Source organism: Dicentrarchus labrax, unplaced genomic scaffold (assembly GCF_905237075.1).
Source record: "Dicentrarchus labrax unplaced genomic scaffold, dlabrax2021, whole genome shotgun sequence".
NCBI lineage: Eukaryota > Metazoa > Chordata > Actinopteri > Moronidae > Dicentrarchus > Dicentrarchus labrax.
The window spans coordinates 20,893,494-20,908,893 of NW_026136723.1; the positions used below are offsets into that span (position 1 = coordinate 20,893,494).

At 35.6% G+C, this 15,400-nt stretch overlaps 3 protein-coding genes across 3 annotated transcripts; all 3 read right to left on the reverse strand.

Annotated features, from left to right (window-relative positions):
• Nucleotides 1–1,097: 1,097 nt before the first annotated feature.
• Nucleotides 1,098–4,761, reverse strand: LOC127358494 (sperm acrosome membrane-associated protein 4-like). Its single transcript, XM_051391635.1, has 3 exons — nt 4,472–4,761; nt 2,081–2,191; nt 1,098–1,457 (listed from the first exon to the last, which is right to left on the reverse strand). The coding sequence occupies exons 1-3, from the start codon at nt 4,521–4,523 to the stop codon at nt 1,234–1,236; spliced, it is 387 nt and encodes a 128-aa protein (XP_051247595.1). The 5' UTR covers nt 4,524–4,761; the 3' UTR covers nt 1,098–1,233.
• A 145-nt stretch (nt 4,762–4,906) lies between these two features.
• LOC127358495 (sperm acrosome membrane-associated protein 4-like) lies at nt 4,907–8,170 on the reverse strand. The gene is made up of 3 exons (XM_051391636.1): nt 7,933–8,170; nt 6,260–6,370; nt 4,907–5,188 (listed from the first exon to the last, which is right to left on the reverse strand). Exons 1-3 carry the CDS (start codon nt 7,982–7,984, stop codon nt 4,968–4,970), a joined length of 384 nt encoding a protein of 127 aa, XP_051247596.1. The 5' UTR covers nt 7,985–8,170; the 3' UTR covers nt 4,907–4,967.
• A 1,184-nt stretch (nt 8,171–9,354) lies between these two features.
• On the reverse strand, nt 9,355–12,743 carry LOC127358497 (protein Bouncer-like). The gene is made up of 3 exons (XM_051391637.1): nt 11,623–12,743; nt 10,646–10,756; nt 9,355–9,871 (listed from the first exon to the last, which is right to left on the reverse strand). Exons 1-3 carry the CDS (start codon nt 11,672–11,674, stop codon nt 9,657–9,659), a joined length of 378 nt encoding a protein of 125 aa, XP_051247597.1. The 5' UTR covers nt 11,675–12,743; the 3' UTR covers nt 9,355–9,656.
• Between the last annotated feature and the right edge of the window lie 2,657 nt (nt 12,744–15,400).

Sequence of the window (15,400 nt, forward strand, 5' to 3'; positions counted from 1 at the left end):
CCACACTACACAACCATAGTGAGCAGCCTTGCCCATGGACACTTCACCTGGATTGGGGGAGCCTGAGCCGGAGCCACAGCTGCCCTGAAAAACCCCCTTGGACAAGAAGAAGCCTTAGATAAACAGGAAGGTACACTAGAGGGCTCCCTGAAGTTTTCTTTTTCTCAAAAACCTAAATTTGTAGCAGTTTTAGCATCATATTCTCAGTTAATTTTTACTAATTATTGGGGTCCATAGCTCGAGACTACTGTACATGTGCCACAGTAGAGACATTTCTTGTTTATTTTATGCCTTTGTGGAACAGTATCATTGCAGCCATTTACCATTTAATTTAGTAATCTGGGGGGGATGTTGATATGGAGCTGTAATTAGATTTTAGATATCATCTATTAATCTTTCCAAGAAATATTTTCTTTTTGCCTCTCAGGATGCTGAGTTAAATCAGTGTCGGATGTTTGTTTATATACTGTAGTTTTTGTTTTGTGGAAGATTTTATGACTATGAATTTATGCTCGGTGTCAGTGAAGGTTTCTTTTTTTTAGGGAATTTTTTTTTTTAAAGGAAAGCATTTAGTGGCCTACAAGCACAAAAAAGACAGTAAAGGACAGAAAAAGGTCTGGGGTCAGACTTTCTCTCACATCATATTCCACCGCAGGGACATTTGATACATTTCGCTGTGACTGTTGGTTCATTAGTTAGTTCATAAAAATGCATAAAATGTACAATGTACATGTTGTTTTTTTAGTACACACTTTTATTTATGCAAGAAAGTGGTTTTACCTTGTTTTTTTATTCTATCAGCTAAAAGGGTATAAAAATGTGTGTAAAATGTTCCTACCGTTCCTTTAAATTCTGGTGGTGAAATACTGAAGGGTTTATTTAATTTTTTTGGCCTAAAAGTTTCATTTAAATGTACCAGAATGCTGGAATAAACCTTAAAAATGGCTCTGCATAATGTAAAATCCCTCCTGGTTACATATAATAAACAACATAAAAAGAAAACATACATAAAGGACATGACCTCAATGCCTTTGATGCTAGCTATGGCCCTGAATCTGTATTTTATAATGATGACACAAGGCAGAAGATTCTTTTTAATAATCCTTCATTTATTTTATGATGATTTCATCAATACGTGTTAATACAACAAATCATGAGAGTAAAGAGTAAAGTATTCTGAGTTATATAGATCCACTTAAGAAATTTTGGAAACAGACGAATCAGAGTGCGAAACTACAGCTCCCACATGCCCCACAGAGAGGACAGGATGGCAACACAGAGGGCCACAGTGAGAGGGAGCTGGACAGAAGTGGCTCCATTACACAGTTCTGTGGTACAACACTGGAAACTGCTGGTGTAACCAGCGCCGACGATGCTACCAGTCAGCGTCTTCCCACACAGGTCTGAGTCTAGGCATCCGCGGGTGTGCAGGGTGAGAGTCCCTGTAGCGTTGAACTCTGGGAGGAAAGTAATGCAAATGTAAAAAATTTAAGGGGAACTCGTTTGAAGCAGTTGAGCAACAGCAACTATAGCAACTATAGCAACCCCTACAGTTTAACAACAATTAATTTGCTCATTATTTTAACTAAATTTGCTAAATTGCCCATCTTATATTACATTTAAACAAACAGATCTGAACCATCAACATATATAAAGATGGACGACATGACAGCTCTACAAAAGTCAAGCCAAAACATCTCGATCGCCCTCTAGTGGGTGACTGCAGTATGGGTCATAAAGTCCGCTGTCTCCATGTTAGCAGATAGGACAAACAAAAAAATATTAGAACACGTCAGATAGCCTACATCTTTCCCACAGATGGTTTCTGTCATTTTTGTTAAAACATTAAAACATTACAACATTAGTAGAAAATTGTTTACTTCTGGTTCTTCCCAGAATTTGTTTATACTTTTCTTATTAGTGTGGAAACTCTGAACATTTAAAGTTCCACGACAACTGGGCAATTGTACCACGTGATAAAGTCCAAAGAACCTTTATGTGAGATTGTTGAATCGATATGTGGTAGTGCAGCATTTGTATTGTATTCACAGTATTCAGAGTGTTGTAGAAGTTTCCTTACGTGCTTCTCCGGTGTAGCAGCTCTCAGTCGCATTGTTACATGTGACATCGCTTCCAAACAGACACGTCCCAAATATACCAATAGGACACTGACGACAGGTCAGGCATTGTGCTGTTCGACGAAAGAGAGAGAAACATTATCACATTAACAGTAACTCACTCAACAGCATATTTTGTTTGCACAATTAAGTTCTTTCAGATCTGAGTTTTGTTGATCTTTTTATTATTGGACTGGGTGTGGATGTTGTGGTCAGTTGTTATTTGTAATTTTGAGGCACCTTTAACTTACGTACTTTATGCACCAAAGGTCTCAAACTCAAATTATCTTGGGGCCACTGCTAGTTCTCATAGGAAGGGCCACTTCAACATTAAAGTACTACAAGAAAGTGTAATATTCTGAAGAATTACCACTACTAACTTCATATTTAACAAATAATTCTATTTGACCGTTGCCATTATTTTGTGCAAAACAAAACACATTTCTTAAATGGAAATAGATGTTTGTTTAAATTCATATGAAACAACTTATAGGGGACCCCTGCCATACAATATGGCACATACATGGTCTGGATCATATACTGCATATGTATTATGCATATACAACATTTTATTTATTTTTATGAGGATGGCATGCATCTTCACTCATGTGTTTTACTTAGTGTGCAGTAATATTTATTTTTCTTAATAAATTGTTGTGATACAATTATAGTATACCCACATTGTGTAAATCAACACAGATTACATCATCCTTAAGTACCAGGAAACATTTGTGCAAAAATTTCTTACACAAAACCCTCCGGCTCTTCCAGATTTCCTCTTTGTTCAACCAGACAGACAAGATGCTACTAAAATTGAATTTTGTAGTATTTTATTCCTCACTCTAATTTATAAAATAAAAATAATAAATAATAAAATAATACAATTATTTTGGCATATTGTATTGTTTTACTACAAACCACAGTTTATATACTGTGTATATATATAGATATAATCAATATTATTATCTATATCTGGTCTTATTTCTTAAAACAGTCTTTATCTGTTGGACACAGCTGACGACTAGTAGAGTGATGTAGCTCATAAACTGTGGAAAATAAATGATTAATTTAGATTACGCAAATTAATAACTTCTTCTTCTTTATACACTTCCTGTAATTTCTAGAGATTTTACAAATTGTTGTATTTTAGGTAAATAAATGTAAATATATAATTTTACTATACAGTATATACACACATGCACACAGACAAACATATATATATATATATATATATATAATATTGTACAGTTTATTTGAACATGAATGCTCTGTGTTAGACGTGCAGTAATTAGACCAGATACTTGTACCAGAGTGATGGAGCTCATAAACTCTGGAATATTAATGATTAATTAAGATAAGGTAAATCAATAATTTATTTTAATTCTCTTCTTTATACACTTAATTTCTAGAGATTTTATGAATTGTTGTATTTCAAGTAAATGAATAAATGTGTAAAGAAAATTTTACTATACAGCATATACACACGTTCACACAGACAAACATATACACTACTCACAAAAAGTTAGGGATATTCGGCTTTCGGATGAAATTTCAGAATGTACATAAAATGCACTATAAGCTTTCCAGGTGATCTTAATTTGACCTTCTACTTAAATGTCCTATTTTCATGATATAATATCACTGTAGCATCAATTTTTTACATTTTCCATAAATTTCACCCGGAAGTGGAATATCCCTAACTTTTTGTGAGTAGTGTGTATATATATATTATTGTATAGTTTATTTGAACATGAATTCTCTGTGTCAGACGTGCGGTAATTAGACCAGATACTTGTACCAGACTGAATGTCATTAAGCTGCAGCAGTAAAATCACCTGAGACTTAATCATGACTGGCAGTAAATATAACCACTCATCTTTATTTTTGTTTGTCTCAAGTAATGAGCCTGTTGTACTGGGTGCAGACATTTCATGCAAATACATTCCTCCTCAAATTATAGTGTTAGATGGTCATAGCGCTCAGTTGATACAGGAAAAAAAAAATTAAATATGAAAAGTTATGACATAAAAGACATTTTTATTGCACAAAAATAAGTATTAAAGTGAAATCATAGTGAATGCACGTTAATCCTCCATTCTGTTGGTTCTCTATCTTGCACATTGCAAATATCATGCTGGTCAATTTTGCACATTCCTGTACAACTCTTAGATCTTTCTATCTTTATTTATATTTAAAAATCCCTTGACTGTGATTCTTATGCACCAATGCACCAAGGCAAATTCCTCGTATGCGCAAACTTACTTGGCAATAAACCCGATTCTGATTCTGTTTGAATTTAGGTCTATTGAGTCTCTCATTTAAACCTCAGGAGTTCAATATTATTCTAAGCTTACCCGCTGCGATACAGGCACTCAGGACAATCACTGCTTTGAAGAAGTTATTCATCCTTCCTGGGGTTACAAGGTTAACAGATTCTTTCTTAGAAAATGAACGTAAAGGTCTAAACACCTGTTTCGGTCTATTGAGCTTCTGAAAAGGCAATGACAGTATTTAAGGTACGACTCAAGGAAGGGGTTCTGTGCAAGAATGAGGTTCATCAGGTATTTTGTTACAGTAGCATGAAGAGGAAGTTCTTCAGTCTCTATTGGAAACCCCCCCTCAGCTATTTAATTTACAGCCAGGAGAAAAACTCACAGTCATTAAGTTCAAGGAACCTTTATTATTTGTTCACCTACATGTAGTAAAGGATTCCATTTGTGGTAAATGTTTTAAACTGTGTATTAAAACCCCAAATGCATAGAAGTTACAATAATGAGAGTATCACAATATAGGCATGTGTTCAAGGTTTATTAAGTGAACAACATGAATTTGATCATTTTCTTGCTTGTTTTAAATGCCTTTGGTGCTCCAAATGGCCAGTATGGCGGCGCCCAAAGCAGCAGTGAGAGGCAGTTGGATGGATGTGGCTCCATTACAGCAGTCGGTGCTGCAGCAGGTCCTGGTGACGGTGTATCCGGCAATGAGGAGGGCTCCGGATTCAGTTTGGTTGCAGAGAGAAGAGGCCAGGCAGCCTTGAGTCTCCAGGCTCATCAGCCTACTGACGTTGAAGGCTTAAAGGAGGGACACGCAGATCAGCAGCCTTTGTTAAACTCTTTATATAGACTATAAAAAGTGCACATTATCACTCTGTGTCTGATTCAGTGTGTCATTTATGTAGTAAGAGTATTAAGATCCTGTATTGAGTTAAAAGTACACCTGAAAGTCCTGCATTCAAAATTCTACTCAACAAAATTATTTTTAAGTGTCAAAAGTATTCAGACTTTCAGAGTGGGATCTTATTAAATATATTAAACTATTAGCAGTGTCACTGAAGTATCATTAAAAAAAGATACAGATTAATCAGTGTGTAGGTAGCATTATACTGTTGTAGCTGCTCACTGTGGGGCTACTACAGTTAGGAAATGTAGTCCAGTGGTTCCCAACGTAAGAGTCAAACAGTTATAAAATTAAATTAAAATACATGTCTCCTTGGTGTAACTGCTAACAACTCGGAACTGGAAAGACTGGAAACAGGGCAAAGCAGCTAGCCTGGCTCCGTCCACAATCCACATAAAACAAAAAATAAATCCATCTAGCAACTCTCTAAAGCTCACACATTATCTCATTTGTTTAATCTGAACACAAACAGAAATGTATAAATCACACGTTGCGATTTTACGAGGATTTTCATGCTGTAACTACAACTGTTTCTAGGCAACAGCCTGGTGCAGTAACTCCCTGTTTGTGTTCAGATTAAACAAATGAGATACAATAAATCAGAGAGTCAGCCTGCTGGTTGGCATATTTTCAGTCACATACATTTTTTGACATGGCTGCATCAAACATAAAAATAAAAGCTTTTACTTAATAGTTCTCTTTCTATTGTGATCAAAAACATTGCCCTGAAGATCAGTTCTGAGGCTGCTCTGTAAAGTGTTTTCTAATAAATAAAGCAACCTCTGATCAACCATATCAATGCCAGCCACACCTCAACCTGTTGGCAGGTTTTCATCTTCTACAGTGTCAAATAGATTGTGGTCAGAAAATTAAATTCAAATCCAAACTCAGCAGGGTTGAGGAACAACATCTGGTGTCAGACATACAGTATTTATTGAGGTTGTGATCACTGCAATGTTACTCACCTAGTTTTCCCCAGTAGCAGTTGGGCTGAGAGTCACTGCAAGTCATTGTGGAGCTGAACAGACATTTACCTGCGAGCCCCACTCTGCAGGTGTTACAGGTCAGGGACTCACCTGTGATCCAGAGGGAAGGAGAGATTTAGGAGAAGAGAGAAAAAGGCTAAGAAAGAAAGAAAAGTCTTTATACTTACTTAGGCAAAGGAGGATAATTAGTCGGATAGCCACAGTGACGAAATTCCATGATACAAGAAATCACCACAGAATATCACGGCTCATCATAGTCATCGCAGAAGTCGTCATCATAATCAGAAACAGCATTTAGACATGCTAGAATGTTATAAATATACTTAAAATAGTATTTTCTTTATTGCTTTCTATGGTTTTCTATTTGTTACACCTTTTACAAAAAGCCTCACGTATAACCTTCTCACCCGATCCGAGCTCCTGGACATAAAACATCAACAAAAATGTAGGAAAAAGGAGGAAGTTAGACATCCATTAGGCAGAAGTATTGATAGAGCTGTTGTGGTTTCTCAAGCTTGATATAGTTCAGTACTTCCTTACAATCTTCAAAGGTTAAAACCTGTTTTCATTGTTAGAATAACAAAGCGATTATTAGTATTTATTCTTTACACTGCTGTTATATATCATAGTGTACATATTTTTACATCTCTTATTTTATTAATTTTCTTATATATTATTGTTGTACACTGTAGTATAATATACATACTCTAACACACTTTTATATTTTCCTATTTTCTATATTTATATTGTTGTTAAATATTGTAGTACAATGCACATATTTAACATACTTCTATTTGATTGTAATTCTCTTTATTTAACAACTTGAATAAGTGTAACAAGTATTTCTGATTCTGATAGTTCTGATTTTGAGAATGCCAGATATATGACCATTTAACAACAACCTCAAAGGAAAGGGATTAAAGAAAGACAGATTTCTGTCTATTACAGAAAATTCCAGTTATTTATGACTAGGATTTTAAGCCTCAGGGCCACGATTTTAGAAACACTGAGGTCATGAGTCAGCAAAAAAACATCCATGAAAGAAATTAGAAACTAATAATAGTGACTGGTCAAAAAAGCTATACAGCTTTGTTAAGCTTTGTGGATATACAGTGAGAAACTGGATTTATAATTGAACAGTTCTTCTCAGTACAGAAAGTATTAACACATTTAAATCAATCAATCAATACAGCAGACTTATCAATCAGAGCAATTTTTATACAAACAAAATATTGTTTCACACATTAAAATACCCCAACTCCACACAATCAATAAAACAGTGCAGTGAAGAAACACTGGAGGCCGCATCAGGCAAAAAGATAAAAACTACAAATAAGAAAAGGATATACCAAATCATAAAATTATTATTATTATTATTATTCAAATGTATAAAAGAAAGGAAGTAATAAAACATATTAAAATGTTAACCAGATAAAAAAAAACAATCAAAAGAAAAATGTATTAATAAAACATTAAAAAATAATAAAATAATAATAATAAACTGCATCATGATGAAGATCTGCATATAAGCTCATATGTGAATCAGATTTTTTTGATTTGTATCCATGTAAAAGGCTGTTTTAGTGATCATCTTCAGGTAGATAAAGTTCCTCCTTAAATATACAAGCGTGCTCCCTGTCTGGAGCTCTTACCTGTAACAAACACTGCCATCAGTGCCGCACAGACCAGGATAAACTTCTCCATCTTGCTCTTACACAGATTTGTGTCTTAACCGAGAAATTATCAGCACAGAGAAGAAGATCTCGATGCAGCAGAGGCAGTCAAAGAGATAATCCAACAGGTAAATGCTGAAGTGGGTTTCCAATGAGCTTAATGGGCTGTGAACATCTGTTTTTATGTAAAAGGTGTGCCACCAGGAGAATAATGTGAACACTGGTTTTTATTTGTCAGCCCCTCATATATTCCATAACATGTTGACGTCGTTTAAAGACACAAACTGAGGTTCGTTTGAAGAGTGAACTCTATTAAAAAAGCCACACAAAGAGAAAAAGGGATGATTGATGACTCTCATTCCTGTGTTTGTATGCACTTGTGTTTGTGTGTTTGAACCTTTGTGAACCTGTGGCTTATTATAAAGCGACATCATAATCGTTTTCAAAAGCTTCACGTTGCAATGGCGACCACAGCCTCAGTCAATAACAGAATGTCCTCCACAAACATAGGATTGTTTGTTAAACCAATGACGAGACACTCCTAGTATCGAGCTACAACAATTATCAGAGATGTTTATTCTTTACTTTAGGGAAGTATGACAATATGAAGCAGATTGGTAGCTGAACGGTCACAGTGTGGCCACAAGGTCACAACCTTCGCTGGTTTGATTCCTGCTGGTGACCTTAAACCTCATTATGTAATAACTTAACAAAATGTAATACATGTTCACCTCATCATGTATTATTGTTATTATTAGTAATATTATCATCATCATCATTCCCCATCGTTGTGGTTATTGTCATTGTCATCATTATTAGTCATTTTTACTAGTACACTGTAAAACCAGATGAGTTCATATAACTCAAACAACAAGTAAAACTAAGTTTTGTAAGTTTATTTGTGCTTTGAAAACAAAAAAATAATACTAATAAAATGTTATTAATGAGGCATGTTTCTTTAACTTACAAAACTAAGTTAGTGCCACTTAGAATTGCAAGTAAAATCAGCTTAATCAAGAATCTTATTTAATCCTAAAAAACTGACTTTGTGTTTTTGATGTAATTAATTTCATACATACATACAAACAAAATGTAACTGAATTGAATTAATACATATAGCCACACAATACAGACATGGATCTATTTTTATAAAATATGATATGATGTACAGATCTAACATGGACACCACTGGATCTTTCCAGATACAGGTACTTTTTGTCTGTTGTGGTGGTTATTACAAAAAAGTTGTTGCAAAAGAGTTGCACTTTTTTATGTTGAAAATGTAATAATATGGCGTATTATGTAATAACCAATGAAACTGGATGTTGAAAAAAGTAAAAAGTATGACAAGAAATCTCAACTCCAAGGTGGAAATAATGGAAATAATTATATAATACACAATTTATTTTAGCAATAATCCGCATTAGGATTTAGTTGCCTTTTATTACTGAATGACTCCAAACAAAATACACTGTGGGCTGATGGATGTCTTAAAGGTTTTGAAAAACATTATTAGAGTAATGAGGTGTTAAAATGCAAAGGAAAGTCAAGATATCAAACCCTGATACATAAGTTGCTCATACAAGTCATATAATGAGTAACATGGGGTCACTGACGTACTACAAATGTTATTTAAAGCAATTAAAGACAACAACAATTAAACTATGTATATAGCAACCCGTTCTCGTCCTCCTCTTCCTTCTTTAAAGGCCCCATTGGCTCCAAAGTGCCACCAGAGCAGCACCGAGAGCCGCAGTCAGAGGCAGCTGGATGGAGGCAGCTCCGTTACACAGGTTGGTGCTGCAGCAGCTCCTGGTGATGTTGTACTTATAAGTCAGGATGGACAGGCCCGTCTGGTTTTTGCAGTCGGATTCTACCGTGCAGCCTCGTGCGTGAACATTCAACAGGCCTTGAATATCTAGAGGAAGTGTAGATGAGATATGAGCATGGCCACATACCCACTATTGAGGTCCCCAGTATGGGTATACAATGAAAGTCATGAAATAACTGTATAAAAATAACTACTTTGATGCTTTGATGCCCCAAACCCCACTAGCAAGTTCAGTTTTTGGACCTCAGCATTTCCAAAAGCCTGCGTACAGCAATGCTGGTGAAGTACTCCTAAATAACTACATCTCTAGCTAACTAATGCTAATAAAACAGCACTGAAATGTCCTTGTTAAAAAGGATAAAAACTGCCAAAAGAATAAGCATTAGGGTTATGTTGTTTCGGGGTATGGACACCTTTTTTTGGTCCAATTCAGGCACTGGCTAATATTCACTGAAAATATAATGTTGTTCCATTATATTTTTTAAATTAATGATTAAAAGGAAAAGTTTCAAGGGTAGGAATTTGGTTTTGTAACCCCATAAATGCCTGTCATGCAGTTAAAAGAACTTATACTAACTAACATAGCTTTTTCAAGTCTTACTATACTTTATTTTTAGATGCAGGTTCCTGATACATGATTCAGGTTTATGGTGATGTGCAGTAACTTTAAATTAGATGTTCTTGCAAACAAACAAACAAACAAAAGACTAAAATAATTTAAATTCCCTGCTATTTAACAGTTTTTTGACAAGGAATGGCTACATTGAAATACAGTTTAGTAGCCGGTCATGAAGCAATCTCAGAGGAGGACAAGTTATTATTTAGTTATGTAAAAATGATTCATTCAGCTGTTCAACTTACTGGCAACTGCGATATAGCATCTGGTCTGATTTTTGTTGCAATTTACTGGAGAATCGAAGAAGCAGGAGCCGAGAACGGACAGATCACAGGTGTTACAGGTTAGGGACTCAACTGTGGGAGAGGAGACAACAAGAAAATCAAGAATTGTAAAGAAGCTTTTGGACCTTTTTTTTGTCATACAGAAGGAAAATAAGTTAAATCAGCAGCAACAAATATCTGACTCCTCTGTTCCACCTTAATCAAACAATGCCGTAATCCCAAAGTACACATTAAGAGATTGTTTCATAACCTTTTCAAGGTTCAAGGATGTATTATCTGAAAGTCCAGGATGTGACTTTGAAGAAAGCTGTACGAAACGACACACCTATTTTTGGGCTACATACAGACTGTATATTTATAAGTTCTGAGATATCTTAAGATTCTGCTTCCTACTCAATACATTAGAGATTAATGGAAGTTTGTTTGTGACGCTCAGAACATTGAAAAATATCATTTAACAGCAACTCATCCTTCCAGATAAACCATAAAAACTAATAAAACCATCAATATTTGCTGGTTACCACTCAAAAATGTGTATATGTGGGGTTTTTTTATTTGGGTAAACTGACCCTTTAAATGCATGTAATTTGTGCCTCAAATATAGATGCAGCTTGATTTGAAGTCACATATCCTGCACTGTGCACATCAAATAACATAACACATTTTAATTAACTACAGCACAGTCCTGCTCTGACCACACAAATAAACCACACTTTAAGAACTGGATGCCCTATTTCTGCACAGTGTATAAGCTCCAAAAAGTATGATAAGACTTTTATGAAAAACAATGTTTTTTGTTAATTTCTCATGCAGTTTTGTCAAAATAATTGCCAAACTCAAAATCTTATTGATCCTTATTTGAGTCAATACACCACGTGAACCCTCTGTCTCACAAAGACTCTGCTTTCCATCTACAAAATACAGTAAAAACCTCCTACCTGTAACAAACAGAGTCAATACTGCTGCACAGCTCCACAGATATTTCTTCATTGTGATGTTCTTGGCTGTACCTACAGGGGAAATTAGAGGTCTACTTCTTTTTTAAGATCTTACTGTTTCAGAAGCTGCGGGAGAAAGTTTTGAGGATCAATGAGTCTTGGTCAGCATTTTTATACGTGGCCGAGTTATATCAGTAATGCACATCAACTGTAGTGATAAGAAAGTTTGTAAGGGGTGAGGCATTCCTGTGACATTGATTGAAACTATTAGCAAAAAGTCCTTAACAATAGATGTTGTTCCCAACATGTTGTACTCCTACAGCCAGCTACCGCTCATTGGCGCCACCCGGCATGGTCCATATGTGTTGGTTTAAACTTTAAACCAATCCTTTAAACCTGTTTATTAATTACTGTCTGCTAACTATGTCAACTGTTATGTGTGGCTACCTGTTTTAATCCAGTTCTTATCAACTGTGGATGGCAGCAATGTCATCAGTGGCGTATAAAACACATCTGAACAGACTGACAGCTTATCAACATAAAAAGTTATTTGTGATGTGATACAGTGATGTATGTTCATCATCTCAAGAGAGAATCATCCTGGTTAGCTCAGAGTGCGTAGTTAGCTGTTAGAATCCGTCAGCCCTGGATTCATTACAACATAAGACAGCTCAATCTGTTAATGTGTCTTATGACTGTTTAATGAATTGTGCAAACATGTGTCAGACTCTTTGATCAATGCTTTGGTGATCAGTTTGATGCTGGGGGAGACTGATGGCTTTGGCTGATAATACTAATGGTTGGTGTTGCCTGTTAACACTGTAGTTATCTAGTTTAATATATAAATACAGCTTTGCACTATATCGAGTGTGTTGGGGGACTAAAATAATACTGTGTTGTACGATTAAAATATGTGCAAATGTGAGCATGAGTGGTTGTCTGTCTCTGTGAGAGTCCTGTGAGTGACTGGGAGTGTCAGCTGAGACTGGCTCCAGCCCAGCTTGATGAAGGCTCTCTCAATACATGTCAGTACATTTTAAATCAGTGCTGTCATTTTGTATGTTATTCTGTTTTATCACTCACTTAACAACTAATTTAAGAAGGATGGATTGATTGTTTATCAGTCTGTACTTGCAGAAATGACTGGTCTTTAATGCTCGTTGTATTTCACTGTACCTGCTAAATGAAAAAATACAGTCATTAAAAAAGAGTAAGTAGCAGAGGCGGTGGATGTTTTTGAGTTTTTCTTTATTTTCACATCAATGTTTTGTTTAGATACAAAGTAGTTAAAAGGATAAATAAAATGTGATTTAAAAAAAAGCAAGAAAACAGCCTGGAAGATTTACGAACTCAACGTTTCCCTGAAACATTCCATTGATCAACTTCCATGTTTTAGTTCGGGGTTTCATGTAACTTCATCATAAAACTGAACTCTATCATGACAATACCTGAGTTATGGAAAATAAAGAGTGTCACAGCATACGAGCATATAAATAATCATACTTATACACTCATATGGTCCCAAAAGTTCATTTTGAATATTCATTTTGGACCCTGCTTGGTATAATAATCGTAGTACAAATGAGTTTCAGCAGCTGTTTTTTTCTTTCGATTCTGCATTGGACACATTACAGCATGCTTCCCCACAGGGAGGCCAGGACAGCTACACCAAGGGCGGCGGTGAGGGTCATCTTGCTGGAGGGAGCCCCACTAACCTGGACGGGGTTGCACTTGTCTGATGAGCAGCAGTCAATTTTAGTCTGGTAGTTGACACTCAGCAGGGTGCCGTTGACGGTTGAGTTGCAGCCTGCAGGCTCACGGCAGCCCTGAGTGTTGAAGCCCACAGAGATGGATGAGAAAGCTGAGGAGAAAGGGTTTGTGTTAGAAAGTGGAAAGTAACTTGGTGCATTGAAACAGGTTGGAGGTACTTGTACTTCATTTTAAGTGTTTCTATTTTTACTATTTTACATTTTACCTACGTTGCTATAGTTAAATACTTTCCGTATGTTGCAGAATCGTGTTTTACATTGAGAGAAGCTCATAAAATCACTAATAACAATAACACGTTCTTTGCTTCACTTCCTAATTTTGTTCCTTCCTTTCCTTCTTCATTGATCTAAAAACATTAAAATGCCCAAAACTGGAAATAATGGTTAAACTTAAAATGAGTACTTATTACTTGAACCTATTTTGACTACAGCTATTTCTAAATTAGCACGCAGGCCTTGTAAATGAGTCATTTTCTACTGTAGTGTAGCTGGGCTGTGGGCTAATTGTATTAAATTACTACATTGAATCAGTATGAAGATAAAAATGTGAGTATCTGGTCAGATAAGGATACTGCGTTTGGTGGCTGGAAACACTGAGGTGTGCTTGTTGATCTATGTGTGTGTGACTGGGTGTCACAGTATTTGGGAGTGATTTTAACTGAATAGTGCCTGTGCTGTTAGGTAATGATTGAAGGGAAAGGGTGTGAGCTTTTAGGTAATTAGAGGTGACATACTTGCTTTTCCGGTAAAGCAGACGCTTGTGTTGGTCGAGCAGGTAACGTCAGAGCTGCTAATGCAGAAGCCCAGCAGACCGTAGCTGCATTTGTTACAGGTCAGGGAATCCACTGAAACAGATAAAGGAAAACACAAAATTTAGAATCAAACAACTTTATGTTGAGAAATCGCACAGTAGTCTTCAAATGTTTGTGTGGTTGAAGGAGTTAACACCACATTTATTTGCATCTAGAGCTGAAATAATACCATATTATTCTTGGTGTAAACATTTTGTAGGCAGATATTTGTAGACCTTTCTAAAACTTTACTAACCCATAATGTACTTTTTAATTGTATGGCAGAGATAAGAGTTTACCCTCATGTTGTTTTGGAAATAAATGCTTTTTCGACCACCAGATACAGTGATGTATCTTTCTTTTTATAATAAGATTATTTTGAGTTTGTGATCCACCACACCCTGCACTGTGATGCAAACAAACGTCATTAAAACCCGCCCGGGTTAGATTAACACTCAAACTAAATCATCACAAGAAACATCATGCCAGTTTCAACGATCTGTTTGATTCGAATCCTCATTGTAAGGGAAATGATCAGGTGTGAATGGATGCTAATGAATGGTGAATGGGGACTTAAAGTTGGTTTTTAGCTCCTTTTAACCTCAATTCACCCAAATGACAGTGAAAACATACTGTATTGTACATTGTATTTGTTTCACTTGCTCAACTTGTTAGATTTGCCTCTAAGATTGTTGCCCTATTTCAGTGGATGTGAATGGAATTTCAGTTGTGGTGTTCAAAGCATCGACTTATGATTAAATAAACAGTGTCTTTATAGAAACAATCTGGGTAATCTAAAGAAATAATTTCCACTTTTAAAGTAATTGTTTCTGGAAATACACAAGAAAGTTTTTTAAAAAATCTTTTATTTGAACTGAAACCTTTAGAAAGTCTTTCTCAGAGACTCAGTTTCTATTACTTTTAACACCACATTCACCAAAACAAATTACTCTACACACCTGCCTTCTTCATTTCTTAAACAGGAGACTTTAAATTGCACATACACATATTTTTTGTCAATAAAATCTCTAAAACTAAACATAACATTTCCACAATATCTTAATCAGGTCAACCACTGCCAGAAAGTTTCTTATCCATACTTAATAAATCTGTAATCATTTTGTTTATTCTTACCCAGCATGAAAGATGCAATAACTGCAACGACTGCGAGTACGATCCTTCCCATCTTGTTGTGTTGGTTCTTGGTTTTGGCTTGAT